This window comes from Hemitrygon akajei, chromosome 17 (genome assembly GCF_048418815.1).
Source record: "Hemitrygon akajei chromosome 17, sHemAka1.3, whole genome shotgun sequence".
NCBI lineage: Eukaryota > Metazoa > Chordata > Chondrichthyes > Myliobatiformes > Dasyatidae > Hemitrygon > Hemitrygon akajei.
The window spans coordinates 63,906,361-63,926,865 of record NC_133140.1 but is presented as its reverse complement, the minus strand read 5'-3'; the positions used below and the strand labels follow the sequence as shown (position 1 = coordinate 63,926,865).

At 39.3% G+C, this 20,505-nt stretch overlaps 1 protein-coding gene across 1 annotated transcript in view; it reads right to left on the bottom strand.

Moving 5' to 3' along the window:
- Positions 1-294: 294 nt before the first annotated feature.
- vps9d1 (VPS9 domain containing 1) overlaps positions 295-20,505 on the bottom strand; it is a 76,444-nt gene continuing 56,233 nt past the window's right edge. Inside the window, exons 14-15 of the mRNA XM_073070294.1 lie at positions 12,018-12,122; positions 295-969 (exon numbers count right to left, since the gene is read on the bottom strand). Coding sequence (XP_072926395.1) covers positions 888-969; positions 12,018-12,122 — 187 coding nt within the window. The 3' untranslated portion in view covers positions 295-887. The remainder of the gene's footprint in view (positions 970-12,017; positions 12,123-20,505) is intronic.

The following is a 20,505-nucleotide window of genomic DNA, read 5'->3' as shown; positions in this document are numbered from 1 at the left end:
GTTTTTTGCTGCCTGTAAGTAGTGGCTGGGTATCACCAGCGCAATCTTAAACCCATCTCCATAAGCATGTCTAATTTTTGGCATAATAATGCACAAACACACTCAATGATATTTAACAAATATCTCTCCTCTTCTCCTACCTTCACCCCCAAAAAGGCCTCTTTTCTTTCCAGCAGAATAACAATAAATTACTTCCTCACTGGCAATAACCTATATCTTACCTTGGAATTTACACATGTACAAATGCACAGAAAAATATACAATAAAAATAATATTTAAAAAGTAATCAGAAACTTTAGAATATTTGTTATTTATAGGAACAAAATTTCAAAGCTTTGTGACCCTGGTGAATCTTTTCATTCTTAGGTTTTCACTAAAAGATTTGTACAGCAGCATTAAAAACTCCTATTGTGTTTCTTTTAAATAAACATTAAATACAACATATGAAAATCTATTGATTTAAAACTTAAACCAATATTAACTGAACAAAGTCCTACTGATTTGGTTGAAATATATTAGGATACAAGGAGGAAAAATATATAGCATCCAAATTATTCCACAGAAAATGCGGTATCTGTATTGAAGGAGAGAGTGTGAACTTGTCCAGCTCTAATGCCTTTTAGGCTGTGGTCCTCTCCAGCATTAATATGGAAGATTAAATCTTCTACTTTACCTTTGTGCAGTCTTTTATTATTACCCTCAACAAGTCACATTTTATAAGAAGAATATTCTGGACAGCTTCAAATTGTTAGTCCTAAATATTGAAATATTTTATATATCTATTGAAAACTACATTCAACCAGAGAATTTAATACAAAAACTGTCTTTTAGTAAATATTTTTGTAACAAGCCATTCTCAGCAAATGTATGGATGAAAAAGACAAGATTCAAGCTTTGGATAAAGATTCCACGTATGAGAGAGCACTCTGCATGGATGTCAAGCAGTACCCTTCTTCACCAATTAAATAGCTAAAAAAGAAAAATAATTTGCATTAGATTTCGTCAAATTGTGTTAGAAATCAAGAGTGCAATCAAGAGTTATGTACATTCAAATGCAACACAGTTAAATTTATGGATCAGCTACGCTTCAGTCTCATATTAGAGCCCCTGCAGTATTTTATCAAATACACTCTTCTTTGATGCTTGTTAATTACTTTTCATTACAATTTTATAACTACTTATACATTGAAATAATTACTCTTCCTACAGGACAACCACACACGATACTATATTCTGATCTCCTTCAATATTTTAATTCCGCTGCAACAATTGAAGGTCTAAATAAGAGGACTCTGGCTTGAATCGAATTCTTCCTTTCTCCTGGAAAACTCTGCTTACTAATGCTCCCTCCAAATAAGCGTTCACGAAGAATCTAACGAGCTGGGAGAGCTTTTGCTTATTTTTAATTACATTTACTCACTTCTGGAAAGTGCCAAATCAGCAAGAATCTATTAAGATATGTGAATATGCATACTGACTTGAACTTTGTGTAGGTCCCATGTGGTAATATTGCACACAATTACATGTCTCACCAAGATGGCAAACTTTGGGTACAACATAAAGGAACTTCAAGTGTAATTAATTAGAAAGATCAATCGGAATTGAACAATGTTCACAAAAGAAATCTTTCTTCATTAATCTTTTGAAGAAGTATTTCCTCTCAAAACTGACAGTGATTAAGGTGCTAGCTGTGCTCAAGAATTCGGTTGCCGTGTGATATGAACTTGGCGCTAGACAGTCCCCGAGGGCAAACTCTGCCCTACTTTACTGTGGTGACTGTCACGCGTTAGTTAGGAACTCACAACCTGAAGCTAGGAGCAGTCCATCTGGGAATAACATAATGAGATATATACTGTAAAATTCTACATGAAAAGTAATTACTAGACATGTATAAATACTGAAGGCTTTTCAATGCTGAACAAAAACAAGTTTAAATGCAGATTTATTTATCTGGAAAATAAAGAAAATTGGGTCAATGCTGTATTACATATTAGACAGCAAAATTTATCGATGCTTTGAAACAGTCCAGTTTAAACTCAAAATTGCTTAGTTAGAATCATAAAATACAAAATCCATAACTTAACATGTCAGATATCTTTATGCAAAATTTCTTCAGAAAATGTTTTAAGTCTTATATCCAGTAAAACAATGAGATGGCCTACAGAGAGGAGTGGAAGAGCTCAAGGCAAATAATCTCTTCCTCAATGTCAACAAAAGACATGGTTAGCAACATCAGGAGAACTTGTATCACTCATACCCCTCTTTACATTGGTGGCACAGGGGTGGAAACTGTGAGCACTTTCAAAGTCCTGGGAGTGCAAATCTTGCACACACTCTTTATGGTCTCAGAACATATTCTACACAATCAGGAAATACCACCAATGCCTCTACTTTCTGATGAGGTTGAGAGGAGCTGAAAAATGCACATCTATACTCATATCATTCTATGGATATGCAGCAAAGAGCATCCTGATAGATCTGACTGCTTAATTCTTAGATTATACTGTTCAATTGTTATTTCCTTTACAGTTTAACAATTATCTGCTTGTTACATGCATACAAGTTTAATGTGCCTAAGGTGGCTACACAAAGTATAATTCTGGAAAGCTCTGGAAGCTTCTTTGTTCTGAATTATTTGAATAAGTGCTTTCTCATTGGTTAACTCTTATCTACAATGTGAATGGAATTTGTTCTCATCTCTGTGGTATAAATAGCTAACACAAAGCAGTGGTATCTTAATCTTTTTAGCATCTTTGTCGTTTTTTAAAATCTTTAAGCCTTCTGCTACTAGATTCTGCTCCTGTTTCCTCAGTGACTTCTAAAGGAACCTTAGATCACAAACATCACAATCCAACAATCCTAACATGCTGCATCATTGCATGGTACAAAACTGCCCAATGCATCACTGGCACCATCCTACCCACCATAAAGGACATGTATGCAGAAAGGTGCCAGAAAAGGGCCAGTAACATTGCGAAGGAACCCACCCACCCTGCTCATAAATTGTTTGTCTCACTTCCATAGGGAGGAGGCTATGCTTCATCCACACCAAGACCACCAGACTCAAAAACAGCTATTTCCCCACATCAACACCTCCACCCACCAACTCACCCCACCAACACTACTTTATAATTTCCTGTCAGAATCACCTTATGTACAGACACTCCTGTGCCTAGTGTCACTTTATGGACATACAATTAATCTATGTATATAAGCTATCTTATATATTTATATTTATTGTGCTTTTTAATCTTATTATGTATTTTTTGTATTAGATGCAGAGTAATAATTATTTTGTTCTCCTTTACACGTGTACTAGAAATGATATTAAGCAATTTTGAATTCTGAATAGGCTCATTTCAATTAACAGGGTGGAAGTTGTAAATGTTCCTATCACAAAGGATAAAGTATTATAAAACTTACAGGCTAATCAAAGCAGATACTAGCACCCGATGGCCTGTACCCAACAATTTTAAAGGAAGTGATGGTAAAAATAGTAGATCCATTGGTTGAAATATTTCAAAACATACAAAATTTTGGGAGTGCACAAAAAGATTGAAAAACAGCAAATGTGAATGTGAATGACAGAATCAATAACCAAAGAGGAAATAACTATTTTAGGAAGGTTGAACATAATCAAACTGAGATAACATTATGAAATCATATTTGATAAGCTGCTTAAATTCTTTGAAAATGTTATATATAGGTTAGAAGATAGAAGGAGATTTGTAGATGATGTAGGTTTAGATTTCCAAAAGCCATTTGACAAGGTAAAGAGGCTGGTGCATAGATCAGGAGCCCAAGGTAAATGAGGATTGAAAACTTACTGCCACATAGAAAACATTGTTTGCAAACTTTGCCACAAAGCCATTGATTCCATCAATGAAATATAACGTGAAAAGAAGTGGTCCTAACACCGACCCCTGGAGAACACCACTAGTCACTGGCAGCCAACCAGAAATGACCCCCTTCATTCTCATTTTTTGCCTCCAGCTTAGTCCTCACCACAACCGAGGCAATGCAGCTACCCTACTGTCAGTCCTGCCACTGACCCAGTGCGCTGAAGAATTGGTGCATTGGATTTACTGTAAATGAGCAAAATTAGTGCAGGCACCTAGTGCAGATAATGGACTGCCTTTATTGCCTTCCTGCATAAAGTAGCACAGTAATCCGACAATACATTTCCTGGCAAAAATCACTGCTTTTGAATTGGCATCTTTTTGTCCAAATGGATAACTGACACAATTTAAAAACTGTTCACTCTAAGCAAGGTGCAGTTTCTAATATCCAAACCAGTGCATGCGACTGATGGTAGCTAGAAACTGCTTGGCAACAGTCTCCTGTTCCAATTAAGCTGCATAGTGTCTCAAAGAAGCAAGGGAATCGCAGCTATTTTCTTGTTTAGGTTTTGTTCAATAGTTGTCCCAGGAGCTCCCACTGCCTATTAAATGCTCCCAATGGCATGTGTCTCAAATAGCCTCTGACAACCAAATCCAGCTGCTGGCTTTCATGTGTGACTTAGCTATTAAGCCCAGTGAAACTGTTTCTACTGACAGAAGAAGGGGCAAAAGCAGCATACAACCAATTACTTCAGGTAGACGGGGCTCATCAGCTGTGGCTGGCAGCTCATCTAGAAGGAAAACTCTGATCTCAAACTTCCACAGCCTTGCAGCTATACCCACTCATAGGGAAGGCTTCGGGAGTAAACCCTGAGGATCCCTGGCCAGATAAGAAAGTCTACAAATGGCAATGTAGTCTTTCCTGTTGACGGCAGTAGAATAATACAATGCCTTTTTCAATATTTTACAAACCAATTAAGTATACTTTGGTTCCGCACAGCACAGGCTGACATTTGTCAATCACAATTTCGTCAGGTATAGAAAATTCTCACTCCAACACTTACATCAATAGTATAAGGAGCACAGGTTCCTTCCACAGAGTCACAGAGTTGTACAGTAGGAACACAGGCTCTTTGGCCCAACACGTCCAATACTGACCATTTACATTTATCCCATTTGTTTGCATTAGGACTGTATCCTTCTACACCTTGGATAGTTAAGTGTCTAAACGCTTCTCAACATAGTGAGTGCATCCACTCCACCATCTCCTAAAGCAGCATATTCCAGATTTCAACTTCTCTGAGCCTGGTAACAAAAAAATCCCTGAAGACCTCCTTTTAACTACCTCTCACGTTATAACTAGTGTTGCTTTTGGTTGCCTTGCCACAAGAGAAAGATTTTGACCACCTAAGCTTTGTTTGGGCACCCCTGGTCAAAATTTCTGTTACTGTGAATAGCTAAGCCAGTATAAGATGAGTTAAAGATAACACATTTCTTTAACATTTTAAGCATGATTACTTTTTTATTTCAATCTTTTACAGTTTCAAAATAACAAAAAAAAGGGCATCCTGCATGGTCAGTACTTAGTAACACCCCCTTTGGCAAGTATCACAGCTTGTAAACGCTTTCTGTAGCCAGCTAAGAGTCTCTAAATTCTTGTTTGGGGGATTTTCACCCATCCTTCCTTGCAAAAGGCTTCTAGTTCTGAGAGATTCTTGGGCCGTCTTGCATGCACTGCTCTTTTGAGGTCTATCCACACATTTTCAATGATGTTTAGGTCAGGAGAATGTGAGGGCCATGGCAAAACCTTCAGCTTGTGCCTCTTGAGGTAGTCCATTGTGGATTTTGAGGTGTGTTTAGGTTCATTATCCTGTTGTAGAAGCCATCCTGTTTTCATCTTCAGCTTTTTTTTACAGATGGTGTGATGTTTGCTTCCAGAATTTGCTGGTATTTAGTTGAATTCAATCTTCTTTCACAAGTGAAATTTTCCCCGTGCCACTGGCTACAACACAAGCCAAAAGCATGATCAATCCACCCCCGTGCTTAACAGTTGGAAAGATGTTCATGAAACTCTGCACCCTTTTTTCTCCAAACATACCTTTGCTCATTGCAGCCAAAAAGTTCTATTTTAACTTCATCAGTCCACAGGACTTGTTTCCAAAATGCATCAGGCTTGTTTATGTGTTCCTTTGCAAACTTCTGACGCTGAATTTTGTGGTGAGGACGCAGGAAAGGTTTTCTTCTGATGACTCTTCCATGAAGGTCATATTTGTGCAGGTGTCGCTGCACAGTAGAACAGTGCACCACCACTCCAGAGTCTGCTAAATCTTCCTGAAGATCTTTTGCAGTCAAACGGGGGTTTTGATTTGCCTTTCTAGCAATCCTAAGAGCAGTTCTCTCAGAAAGTTTTCTTGGTCTTCTAGACCTCAACTTGACCTCCACCATTCCTGTTAACTGCCATTTCTTAATTACATTACAAACTGAGGAGACGGCTACCTGAAAACGCTTTGCGATCTTCTTATAGACTTCTCCTGCTTTGTAGGCATCATTTATTTTAATTTTGAGAGTGCTAGGCAGCTGCTTAGAAGAGTCCATGGCTGTTGATTTTTGGGACAAGGTTTGAGGAGTCAGGGTATTTTTAAAGCTTTAAAATTTGCATCACCCGGCCTTTCTTAATGATGACTGTGAACAAGCCATTGCCCTAACAAGCTAATTAAGGTCTGAGACCTTGGTAAAAGTGATCTGAGAGCTCAAATCTGTTGGGGTGCCCAAACTTTTGCATGGTGCTCCTTTCCTTTTTTTTCCCACTCTAAAACTGTACAAAACAAAAATAATATGTTGAAAAGAATGTTTCATCTTTAATTTTATGACTTTTGGAGATCAGTTCATCTACTTAATGATTCACAGTAACAGAAATTTTGACCAGGGGTGCTCAAAGTTTTGCAAGCCACTGTATTTATGCCTCTCACAATCTTTAATTGGGTCAAACCTTAGCTTCCTTCATTTCCAGTAAAACAAACTCAGCTCATCCAATCTCTCCTCATAACTAATCCTGCCAGCATCCCAGACAATCAAGCAAATCTTGACAATCTCTTCTGCACTACTCCAGCACAATCACAGCTACTTCTTCCAAGAGGAATCTAAATCCTGTTGTACACAACCTGTCTTGTACTAATTACATTCACTCCTGTTCTTGCTAACCTACACTGAATATGTATCCTCTAAAAGGTTAGTACCCTTCATCTTTAGTTGTTCCATGGGCGTAGAACATGTTGGCTTTACATTCTTCTCCGGTCCACATACAGTACTGTGCAAAACTCTTAGGCACTTATATATAGCTAAGACTTTTGCACAGTACTGTATTTGCCAACGTGGAGCAAAGAGTGAGTTTGAAAATTTGGCGGGAGCAAAGGATGCTGGGAAAGGTGAGGAGGGAGAGCCACGGGAGGAGTGCGGGATAGCTGACAGAGAACGAGTGACAGGGACGGTGAGGGGGGTGGGTACAGACACAACCAGCTCTGAGATGCCAGGCAAGGTTATTTGATTCCAGAGAATTGGTTTATTGACCATTACAGTTTGCCTCTCTGGTGCTTCTCGCTCCTTCTCCTTTTCTGAACCATGACGCTCCTCTCCCTTCCCCCTTCCCACTCTCAGTCCACAATAGAGACACATATCAGAATCGGGTTGATCATCACTCACAGCTGTCATGAAATTTGTTCTTTTTAACTGCGGCAGCAGCAAAGTACAATACGTAAAATTACTACAGTAACGGGCAAAAGTCTTAGCTATATGTATGTGCCAAGCCTTTTTGTGTAGTACTGTACTGTAACTGCTCTAGTGTTAGGGGGTAAATTATTGGTGATTATCCATTTGTTACTGTACATGGTTCCAGCATTTCATATTTTATACTTGTCCTCATCCTTTTTACTTCCCTCTCCCTCCATAAAAGACAACCGATCAAAACTTTGTTCAAAAGAAGCTAAGGAATAGAAAGGAACTGGAGAAGCAGGCCATTTGTTCCCATGAAATAGTACCACTGTGAGATATGATTATGGCTTATCCTGTATCTCCTCCACTTTCTTGCCTCATTTCAATTTCCTTTAGTACCAGACTTGGACTCAAATGTATTCAGCAACTGAGATTGTGCAGCAAACTGGAAATAGATGAATCCAAAGATTTACTATCATCAGAGTAAGAAAACTTAGCCTCACGCCACTATAACTTGACTAGTTCTTATCTTGGATGCGTGGCCCCGAGCTCTTTCCTAATCTTTCACCGTCGGCTAGCTGTGCATTTTTTGTACACTTTGAAGATGGAATGTTATTTATCTTTAATCACTCTCTACGAATGTCTATCACTGTTGCTTTAAAACATGTATCATTTCAACCAGAGCTGAGGGAACAAAAATGCCTTTGAATTATAATAAGGTAAGATGGAAATGAGGATTGGTCTACAGGGCCTTCTTGAGTGTACTCCTTTAGTAAGGGCAGGATACAACTGGTTGATTGAATCTATTAAATAAATATTATATCTGCAGTTTCCATATAACCATTTAACATTTGATAATACTGGACCAAACAATCAACCTTACTACCTCCATGTTTTTTATCTTTAAAAGACTTGCACGTACAGCACAAAAATGAAGCTTCTGTAACAGAATTCATGCAAAAATACTCATAAAACTAACACCTAGTTTCGGACATTGTGCCAATGTGAGATGAGATACCTGATATATTTTAGGATTAAAAGCACAATATAAGAGTTCTAAAGTAATTCCAATATAAAATTAGGCACCACGGCAAACAGCTTTAATTAAAATATTTGCATACTGGAATATTTCAATTACTTTTGCACAGAAGTATTTGGCAATTACCATTTGATAGTGATATTGAATGAAAAAATGTATTCATGAAAGTATTTTTTAAAGAAATGGTCACGAAATGGAAGGCAGCTGCATGCTAATTAACAATGCTTTGATGGTTATATGAAAGATATACACTCAGTGGTGACTTTAGGTACCTCCTGTAACTAATAAAATAGTCTTCTAATATGTTCATAGTCTTCTGCTGCTGTAGCCCATCCACTTCAATGTGTTGGGCATTCAGAGATGCTGTTCTGCAATCGCTGTTGTAACACGTGGTTATTTGAGTTACTGGGGCCTTCCTGTCAGCTTGAACGCATCTGGAGATTCTCTTTGAAATCCCCTTATTAACAAGGCATTTTAGCCCACAGAACTGCCGCTCACTGGATTTTTTTTTTGTTTTTCACAGTAGTCTCTATAAACTCTAGAGACTGTCGTGTGTGAAAATCGCAGGAGATCGGCAGTTTCTGAGATACTCAAACCATCCTGTCTGGCAGCAACAATCATTCCATGATCAAATTCACTTAGATCACATTTCTTTCTGATTCTGATGTTTGGGCTGAAGAACAACTGAACCTCTTGACCATGTCTGCATGCTTTTATGCACTGAGTTGCTGCCACATGATTGGCTGATTAGATATTTGCATCAACAAGCAAGCATAAGTGTTCTTAATAAAGTGTCCATTGAGTGTAAAGGATAAGCAAGTAATGACTCATGGTTTACAGTATATTGCTGAGCACTGAACAAGGGTTATCAGGAATTTGCCCTCTCTTAATGGTTAGAACACCCAGGGATGAAATAAAGAAACATGCAACTCATTAATCTGTAAACAAAACTGGACTCTGTAAGAGAATGAAATAAGGCAGCCAAGAACTATCTTGGACAAGGAAAGCAAAAATACCTGACATATGGAGAAGATTTGTAACCAGTTCATTATGTAATTTGATTAAAAATAGACCAGCAATACAGATTGAGTGAAATGAATATGATTATAACTGTAATGTTACTCAAAGTTACTATTGTGAACAGTTCTGGTCAGCTGTTTGCAAGAAGTAAGTTTAAAAGAATGCACAGAGATCTTACAAGGATGTTGCTGCGACTTGAGGACCAGAGTTATAAGAAAAGGTTGAATAGGTTAGGACTTTATTCACTGGAGCGCAGGAATGTGAGGGGAGATCTTATAGAGGGATACAAAATTATGAAGGTATGGATAGGGTGAATGTACGCAGGCTTTTTTCCCTTAGGTTGGGTGAGACTAGAACTAGAGCTCATAGGTTTATGGTGAAAGATGAAATATTTAAGGGGAATCTGAGGGGGAATTTCTTCACTCAGAGGGTGAAGTGACTATGGAACAAGCTGCTGGCAGAAGTAGTAGATGCAAGGTCACTTGTAACATTTAAGAAAAGTTTGTATATGTACAAAGCTGAGAAAGGTATGGAAGGTTATGGTCTGGGTGCAGTTAGCTGGGACTTGCAGAAGATCAGGTCAGCAAGACCTAAGGCTGAAGGGCCTGTTTTTGTACTGTAGTACTCTATGACTCTGAGATGGACAAAATGCTTAGCAAGCCTTTTCTTGGTCAGCCTTCATAAAGTTATGGTTGTGATTGCGTAGATGGCTGTAACAAAACTTTCAGACCACAAGTGAATATTGTTATCACTAACTGGCCTTGCTAGCATTTTTGGCATGTGGAGAAACATATTTTAAAAAAAAGGCCGATTGAAATAACGCACACCGGAAACAACTTCTCTGATCTCAGGGTTTCTTCTGGTACTTAACAGAATACCAGCTTTCCCTGGATTCCATGCGATCTAACCTTCTAGAGCAGCTTACTAAGGCCCATCAAAAGCCTTACTTAAGTCCATATAAACCATGTCTATTGCTGTGCCCTTGTCAAGTTCCTTCTCCTCAACAAAAAACTCGAATCAGGTACTAAGCCCAATGCTGGCAACACCTAATTAACCCCTGTCTTTCCAGATATATATACACATCTTATCCCTTGGAATCCTCACTAATAACTTAACTACTAAAGATATTAAACTTACTGGCCTATAACTCCCAGGTTTCTTTTTGCCACCCTTCTTAAGTAAAGGTATAAAATTCACTACCCTCCAGTCTATTGTTACCTCACCTGGTCAGGTCCTGGAAATTTGTCCACCCTCACATATCCAGCACCTCCTCTACTATAAGGTGGAGTATCCTCAAGTTCTCCCTACTTACTTCCCCTGGTTCTGATGTCTTTCATGTTTTTTTTACATAATGAAAGAGGAGAATATTTATCAAGGACCTTGCTCAACTCCTACAGCTCCACACAAAGGTGTCCCATTGTGGCCCCTATTCGCTCTCTAATTACTCTTTTCCCCTTAAAATACTTATAAGATCTCTAGGTTTTCATTACGATTCTCTGCCAAAGTTATCTCATGCCCACTTTTTGCCCTCCCATTTTCCTTCAAGTGCACATCTACATCCCTTATCCTCCTCCAGATATTCACTTGATTCCAGCTGACCCACAACTATGCAATAATCCTTATCATCCAGAATTCCCTATCCTACCAGCATTGACTTCACTCTAACAGGAATTTGCAGAGCTTGAAGCAGACTAAATCTTATAGCGTAGAAAGCATTGCCATCTAGCATGTTTGCATAACTTGGGAACTGGACTTCAAAACTTGAAAATAATGAACATTACCTGCAAACTAATAAGCCATTTCTCAGATATCTTTGTTCCTGCCTTAATCTTTGAATGGGAAACACCCTGTATATCCAGGCTCAGTAATTCCAAGGTTTTCCATCTTACACTCACATTAAATCTCAGTTTATCCAAAATTCTGCTACCCATCTTATTTTAAAAAAATTATTTAGAGATACCGCATGGCATTCCTGTCTAATGAGCCACCCTGCCCAGCAATCCATCTATTTAACATGAGCCTAATCATAGGACAATTTACAATGAACAACGAGCACCCAGAGGAAACACATGCAGTTCTGTGGAGAACATACAAACTCCTTACAGATGGTGCCAGAACTGAACAGAATGCCCCAAGCTGTAATGGCATCACGCTAACCACTGTACCACCATGGCACCCAGATCTTAATCTGTTAGATATGGATTTCAGCTACAGGGGCCAGTGACCAGATACGATTCCCACAAACTAATATATTACTGGAGTTGGATGGGCTGAATGTAGGGATGTGAAAAACCACACTCCGTGTTGTTTGTAATTGAGAAAGAGCAGCTGTAATATTTTGCTCAAACATATTGGATTTTTTAAAAACAAGTTTTTAAAAACATTATTGTAGTTCCTCAACCTGGACCTACCCTTCATGAATAAATTCTTCCAATGCTGCACACTCTGATACAAGCTGCATTAAGTTACTCTTCAGCACCACGTACGACAAGATGGGCAGCAGATCATCGGCACCGCTATAAGAGATGACAAGTTGGTTAGAATTTGTACTGAACATGAAGCATGTTAATCAGAAAAAAATCTGAACATTCAGACAAGTTAATTTGAATTAATTTCTAAATATATCCTTGAGTGAACACCACCGTTTAAGTATCATAAACAAGCAATTTGAGTAGTTATAAAAAGTAACTTCCCACACACTGGAAATTTAACCAGTATGGACTGGTTAATTTTCTACGCAAGGACTAAGAGAAATACACTCAGTGGCCATTTTATTAGGTACATCCTGTAGTACTGAGTCTATGTTCACAGTCTTCTGCTGCTGTAGCCCATCTACTTCAAGGTTCAACTTTTTATGCATTCAGAGATGCTCTTGTGCATACCACTGTTGTAAAATGTGGTTATTTGAGATTCTGTCGCTTTCCTGTCATCTTGAACCAGTCTGGCCATTCTCCTCTGACCTCTCTCATTAACAAGGTGTTTTTTGCCCACAGAATTGCCACTCGCTGGTCGGTTTTTGCTTTTTGCACCAGTCTCTGTAAAATCTGAAGATTGTTGTGTGTGAAAATCCCAGGAGATTAGCAGTTTCTGAGACACTATACACAAATCACCAGCATATCTGGCACGGTCAAAATCACTGAGATCATATTTCTTCCCCACTCTGAAACAAATGAACATGTCTGCGTGCTTTTATGCATTGAGTTGCTGACATATGATTGGCTGATTAGATATGTGCATTAATGAGGTGTTCAGGCATACCTAATGAAATGGCCACTGAGTGCAAATGAAAACTGTTGAGATTTGACTCTAGCAGTTAGTCTTTAGCTGCAGAAATGTTTATGCATCCACCTTTCCAGCTACAGCAAGGTATTCAGTAGCACTATTTCTTTTACAGGTTGATAGGCTGGGAAATGAGTGGGATCTTTTATCCCATCTACACTAGTATCCCTCTTGTGCTGCCTCGGACTGAACTGATTCTATAATAATGCTCTTGGTTCTTCAGTCCGAATATTCACGATGCATATCTCTCTGTATTTCAAGAAAGACATTCCCTGAAGGATATCTGCTGCAGTTTAGGGAACCCGGCACAAATTCAGTTTTCTATGATGCTCTGCACTGCCGTGCTGTGGACCTGATAATCCAGCTTCTGCTGGTGGCATTGCAACCAGGTTTGGTGTGGGGCGACTGTGTGTGAGGAGTGATGATGAGTGAGTTAGGGATTGTAGTGCAGCTGCTCAGTGCTGAGATACAAGGCTCTCTGTAGCCAGCAACCATCACTGTATGCACTAACATGGAAAAATCTCGGGTTTGCGGTGGACCGTGAAGGGAACTGGCAGCTTCAATCTCATCTAACAGGCAATGATAAGGGACACAGTCTGTCAACACATATTCTTACCTTGTGGAATCAGAGTGGTACAGCCCAATTTGTCCATGCTAACCAAGGTACCTTACTGAGCTGGTCTGTTTGGTCTGCATTTGGTACATACCCGCTCTAAACTTTTCTTTCACTCTTAACTCTTCCCTAAGGAGTCTGACAACAGACCCAAAATAACAAGGGGTCTTCTTTGTGGGTGTAAAAAGGATCAGATGTTACAATACTCCCCTTCTGTGATGGTGTTTTTTAAAAAAAAAATGGACCAGGTGCCACCAGTCCTTAGCAATGCCCCACACTTACTGTGTCAGCAGGGGCAGCCTGAGCACAATATCTCAACAATGAATGGCTGCATTGATCACTCTCAGCTCACTCATCACTGATCCTTACCAGCTCTCCCCCACACCAAGATATGGGGGAGACTTGCTAGACGTGTACCAGGTTCCCAGCAGAGCATTTCAAAAACAAGCTTCAATCAGCACAGTGCTAATGACCCCTTTCACCTCTGACTGCATTTGAACCCTTTGGGATTATGTCTGAACACCTCTGAACCATAATCAATATGTCAGGTATCTGCATGAGGAAGCTCATGAGGTATCTGCACAAAGCACTATATGCAAGGCCTTATAGAACTTTTATGAACTTGATACATGCTTGGATTATTAACAATCTGCTGGAAGAACTCAGTGGGTCAAACAATATCTGTGGGTGCAAAGTGAATTGTCAACGTTTCAAGTTAAAACCTTGTATCAATCCGGCATCTGTAGTCTCCTGTTATTGTGTTATTAGGTTATTGTGGCCCTTCTGGTCTTGAGCAACTTGTTAATGTACACATTTTAGATGATTTCTCCAGAGCACCTCTGCACCATCTACAACAAGTGTGACTTCCCGGTGGCCAAACATTTTAATCCCAATTCCCATTTCAACGTGCTGGTCTATGGCTTCCTCTTTGGCCAAAGTGAGGCCACCCTCAGGGTGGAGAAGCAACAACCTATATTCTGTCTTGGTAGTCTCCAACCTGATGGCAAGAATATCAATTTTTCCTTCCAATAAACAAATCCCCCCTTCCTCTATTCCCCAATCTGACCTTTCAGCTTTTCTCACCAACCTATTACTGCCCCTTGGGTCCCCTCCTCCTTCCTTTTTTCCTATGGTCCACTCTTCTCGCCTATCAAAGTCCTTCTTCTATAGCTTTTGACCTTTCCCACCTACCTGGCTTCACCTATCACCTTCCCGTTAGCCTCCTTCCACTCCCCCAACCTTTTTATTCTGGCATATTATTCCTTCTCAATCTTGAAGAAGGGTCTCAGCCTGACGCTGCCTGACTTGCCGAAATCCTCCAGCATTTAGTGTGTGTTACATATGGACCAAGACGTTTGTTGGTTCATTCCATGGATTCATTCAAAAAAGTATTACACATTATAAAACTTTTGCAACAGTTCGGAAAAATATGAAGCTTTTCCTCCCTATGTAACTGGACTCCCGATTTCATCACCCCAGTCAGTACAGATTGGCAACACCTCCTCCGCGATCACCATCAGCACAGTTATACCACAAGGTTGTGTGCTTAGCCAGCCGCTTGACTTGCTTTATATCTACCTTTGTGTGGCTACATTCAGCTCCAATGTTGTATTTAAGATTGCTGTTGACATCACTGTTGTTGCTGGAATAAAAGGTTCTAACAAATCAGCATATTCAATACTGTGCAGAAGTCTTAGGCTGATATACTGTATATAACCAGGGTGCCTAAGACTTTCGCACACCATTGTATTTGTCAATGTGGAGTGGAGAGCAAGCTTGTAAATCTAGTTGGAGCAAAGGGTGTTGGGAATGACAAGGCTGGGGTGCCGTAGGAGGAGTGTGGGACAGGTGGCAGAGGAGGAGCGTCAGGGGTGGGTGGGTGGCTTGGCTGCATACACTCCTAACCCTAAGACACCAGGCAAGGTCATTCGATTCCAAACAATTGATCAGTACAGATTGTTTCTCTAGTGCTTCTCCCTTCACCTTTTTTCCAACCATGATTCCTGTCTCCCTGCTGCCTTCCCACTCTCAGTCCACAATAGAGACACATCAGAATCAGGTTGATCATTCCTCACATATGTCATGAAAGTCGTTTTTTTTAAGTGGCATAAGTACAATGCGATATTTAAAATTAGGCACCCTAGACCTTTATATATAACCCAAATGTATCTATATAAATTTAAAGTCAGTAACTTTAAATTTTTTGGCATTATCGTATCAAAGGATCTCACTTGGGACCAGCACACAATTGCCAGCACAAAGAAGGCACAATAGCGCCTTTACTTTCTTAGAAGTTTGCATAGATTTGGCACGTCACCTAAAACTTTGTCAAACATATATACAGTTGCAAGATAAAAGTTTGTGAACGCTTTGCAATTACCTGGTTTTCTGCTTTAATTACTCATAAAATGTGGGCTGATCTTCATCTGAGTCAAAATAATAGACAAACATAATCTGCCGAAACTAATAACACAAACAATTGTACTTTTCATGTCTTTACTGAACACAATGTTTAAACATTCACAGTCCAGGCTAAAAAACAATATGTGAACACTTGTATTTAATAACTGGTCGAAGCTTCTTCAGCAGCAATAACCTCCACCATACGTTTCCTGTAGCTGCTGATCAGACTGCACGAAGGTGAGCAGGAATTTTAGACCGTTCCTCCATACAAAACTGTTTCAGTTCTTCAAGGATACCTTGCATGAACAGCCCACTTCAGGTCATGCCACAGCATTTCAATTAGGTTAAGGTCTAGACTCTGACTTGGCCATTCCAAAACACGAATTTTCTTCTTTTTGAACTATCCTGTTGTTGATTTACTCTTGTGTTTCGGATCATTGTCTTGTTGCATCATCCAATTTCTATTAAGCTTCAGGTTATAGACCGCTACCCTGACATTCTCCTGTAAAATGCCTTGATACAATTTTGAATTCATTGTTCCCTCAACCATTCCAAGATGTCCAGGCCCTAAGGCAGCAAAGCAACCCCAAACCGTGAAGTTCCTTCCATCATACTTCAGAGTTGGGATGAGGTTTTAGTGTTGGTGTGCAGTGCGCTTTTTCCTCCAAACATAACATTGTGCATTTCTGCCGAAAAGTTCAACTTTAGTCTCATCTGTCCACAGAACATTGTCCCAAAAGCATTGTGGAATATCCAGGAGGTCTTTTGCAAACTTGAGACATGCAGCAATCTTTTTTCTGGAGAGCAATGGTTTCTTCTGTGGTGTCCTTCTATAAATACCATTTTTGTTTAGTGTTTTTTCTTATAGAGACTTCAGCAAGCTCTAGAGATTTCCGCAGGTCTTTTGCTGTTACCATTGGGCTCTTTATCACCTCCTTCAGCATTTCACGTGGTGCCATTAGTATGACCTTTGCAGGATGCCTACATCTAGGGAGAGTAGCAACGGTACTGAATTTCTTCCATTTGTAGACAATTTCTCTTAATGTGGACTGATGAACACTCAGGTCTTCAGAATTGCTTTTGTAGCCTTTTCCAGTTTCATGCATCTCTACAATTCTTCTTCTAAGGTTCTCTGGAAGTTGTTTTAATCGAGGCATGGTACACATAAACAGATCTTTCTTAACAGCAGGCTCTTTCAGTAATCTGAATTTGTGTGCTTTTTTTTTAAAAAGAGGGCAGGTCACCTCTACAACCCACACCTCCAATCTCATCTCATTGACTGGAACACACGACTCCGAATAGCTTTTGAGGAAGGCTTTACTCCAGAGGTTCACAAACTTTTTTGAATCTAGACTGTGACTGCTTAAATAGTGTACTCAGTATTGACGAGAAGAAGCACAATCGTTGGTGTGTTACTAGTTTAGAGATTGTGTTTGCCTATTATTGCGACTCAGATGAAGATCAGACTGCATTTTATGAGTAATTAATGCAGAAAAGCAGAGAATTGCAAAGGGTTCACAGATTTTTACTTGCAACTGTAGGTGCATAGTAACTGGTTGCATGCCCAGGAATGGAAAAGCCTACATAAAGTGGTGGATACAGCCCACACCAGCATAAGCAAAGCAAATCCCACCACTGAGTGCATTTACAAGGAGCACTGGCACAAGAAAGCAGCGTCTATCATTAAGGACTCCCACCATCCAGACCATTCTCACTACTACCAGCAGGATTCTGAAAAACACTGGATTCAAAATATGTTCCATGTGCTAATAGCTACCCCCATTCTTGAGATAGATAAGCCTGCTATTCTTTACTTGTTATTTGAACCGTAATCTGGGAAATGTGCAAGAAATTATTGGCTGTAAATGTGCAAAACTAATCAGTCCAACCATGAAATGAGTGCCTTGCTAAAGTCATGCAAAATGAAAAAGGTGAATTTAAACGTATCCAAATTAAGGCTCAGAGGCAGCTCAATTGACTTCAATTCATTTATGAAAATTCAGGTTGAAAATACTTGAGAGGTAAAGAACTGCAAAATCATTAGAGAAACTATTTAAGTACTTTTGCATTAATTAACTTTGTTTCGTTATCTGAAGAAATATTTCAGAACTGAGATGATCGGTAAAAAAATTATTTAACTAACTGTATCTATGCTTCTGATATATCTAAGGAAATAACTTCTGGTTAGAGATGCTTCTTTCTTCCCCCAAAGTTGCCAATGCTTACTCTCATACGGAAGAGATGGTGAATAAAACTTAAGATACTTGAGCCCCCGGCATAGAAAATTAGAATATTCTTTTATAAAAGTAACGGAAGTAGAATAGGATCTTGATGGTAGTAAATAATTGTGACCTAGTGACATCAGCGCCGGACTTCAGAGCGAAGGCTCCCGAGTTCGAATCCAGCCGGCTCCTTTGCATGCTTTCCATCCGTGCTGGGTTGAGCATTGAGCTGGCAACTCGGCCTCGTAAAAACAAGAAAGCCTGCTTAAAAAAAATGCCATCATGACGGCGTCACGACTCCACTCGGAGTTAGGGGCTTTCTTCTTCATTGTAAAAACTCAAAATAGTGCATAGAATTATAGTTAAAAGTTACGGTACACATATGAGAATTATGAAACATTATGAGAGGTTCACCATGGAGAAAGATTACGAGAGAGCAAATTGGCACCAATTCTGGATGAAATGCTCTGTATTTCAGGCACCTCCTATGACTGACAATGGACCAGAATGACTAATCTGATCACTGGCAGCTTTGTCATAATTACTGGCAATTTCAAACGTTATTGTCCCTTTGATACTTCTGTTTTGTTTAAATTGACACCTCCACTGCTGCAGGTGTGAACTTTGAGGAACCATTTAAAATAGATGGCATTCAAGTATTATCAGAAGATCAAACTTTGCTGGAACAATTATCTATCATTATCATTTGTATGATTTCCTTCATCTTACTCTTTTGCTAAACTCTCCAGATTGAAGGGAACAGAAAGAAATGCTGCATAAATACTGCCCCCCCAGGAGGATAAGCACATAATGCGTAGGTCAATATATGGAACATAAGTTTTGAAATTCTTTATAACAGCATTCAATATTTCAATGTACAGGAACTGTTACAAAGAAAAAGTTGTTCAGTGTTCTAGACATACACAATCTTTAAACTTTCAAAGGTTTCCTTAGCATGCAGAATGGAGGACTATTGAAGGTTAAATGGGATTTTCCAGTGCAGTAAAACTCTGCCAAGTAATCTAATAGCTACTCACTGCATTTAAAGTACTTAGACTTACAAACACAGATGCTTGATAAGCAAACACTAAAATCGATGAAAACAATAGCTTTGCGTGACAGAGGATGAAGGTTTTACATTTCTATTTAAAGTTGTGGTTAGTTAGTTACTCACGCACACTCCCGTTCTCAGCGTATCTTGCAAGCAGAGGTTTGTTTGTAGCCCGAAGCAAGACTAAATCAGGTTTTATATAGTGAGAAATCAATCTATACATATTACTTAATAGAAACTCAAAACTTCAAAAGCAACATAGTGTAGGAATACACCAGATCTTGGCAAAATCAACAGAACTGTTTCAAGTGCCATAATTAGCTGAAAATACCCAGTTATCCTGCTGGTTGTTTCTAGACAGATTGCTTTGCTAAGTGAAGTATAAACACAAGATATTACACTACAACTAGATGGAGGGCTAATGGGGAGAAATCAGACCGTATTCCTGTTCATCATCAATGAAAAGCAATTCCAGATGAAAACTTATGTCACCACATTGGGAAAGAGCAATTTCAAGGCTAATTATATTGTTGTTATGTTCAAATGGCCTGTTGATCCAAACTGTGACAAATAAAAATAAAGTCAATAATGAGTGAGATGCTAGCACTTGGGAAACCCCATACCAGCAAGAAACAATGATACAAAGGCAGGGGAAAATACAGTTCATAGAAATTAATAGCAAGATTAAATTTACTCCCATCAGCATATACTGGATTGGAATTCATGACTAATTCATAATGGCTATTTTCATTGAATATGGCATTAAAATGGTATATGGTAGTAGAAATAAATGTGCAGACTACTTCCTAAATGAAGAGAAAATCCACATATCTCTGATGCAAAGGGACTTGCGAGTCCTTGTGCGGAACACCTTGACGGTTAACTTGAAGACTGAGCTGGCAAATGCTATGTTAGCATTCATTTGAATAGGTCTAGAATACAAGAACAAGGATGTGAAGCTGAGGCTTTATGAGGCACGGGTGAGGCCTCACCTTGAGTATTCTGAACAGTTTTGGGCTCTTCATCTAAGAAAAGATGTGCTGGCACTGGAGAGGGTTCAGAGGAGGTTCACAAGGATGAAAGGTTATCATACGAGGAACTTTTGATGGCTCTGGATCTGTACTCACAGGAATTTAGAAGAACGAGGGGGGGGATCTCATTGAACCATTTCAAATGTTGAAAGGCCTAGACAGAATAGATGGGGAATGGATGTCTCCCATTGTGGGGGTGTCTAGGACAGAGTGCATAGCTTCAGGATAGAGAGGTGCCCATTTAAACCAGAGATGAGGAGAAATTTCTTTAGCTAGAGGGTGGTGAATTTGTGGAATTTG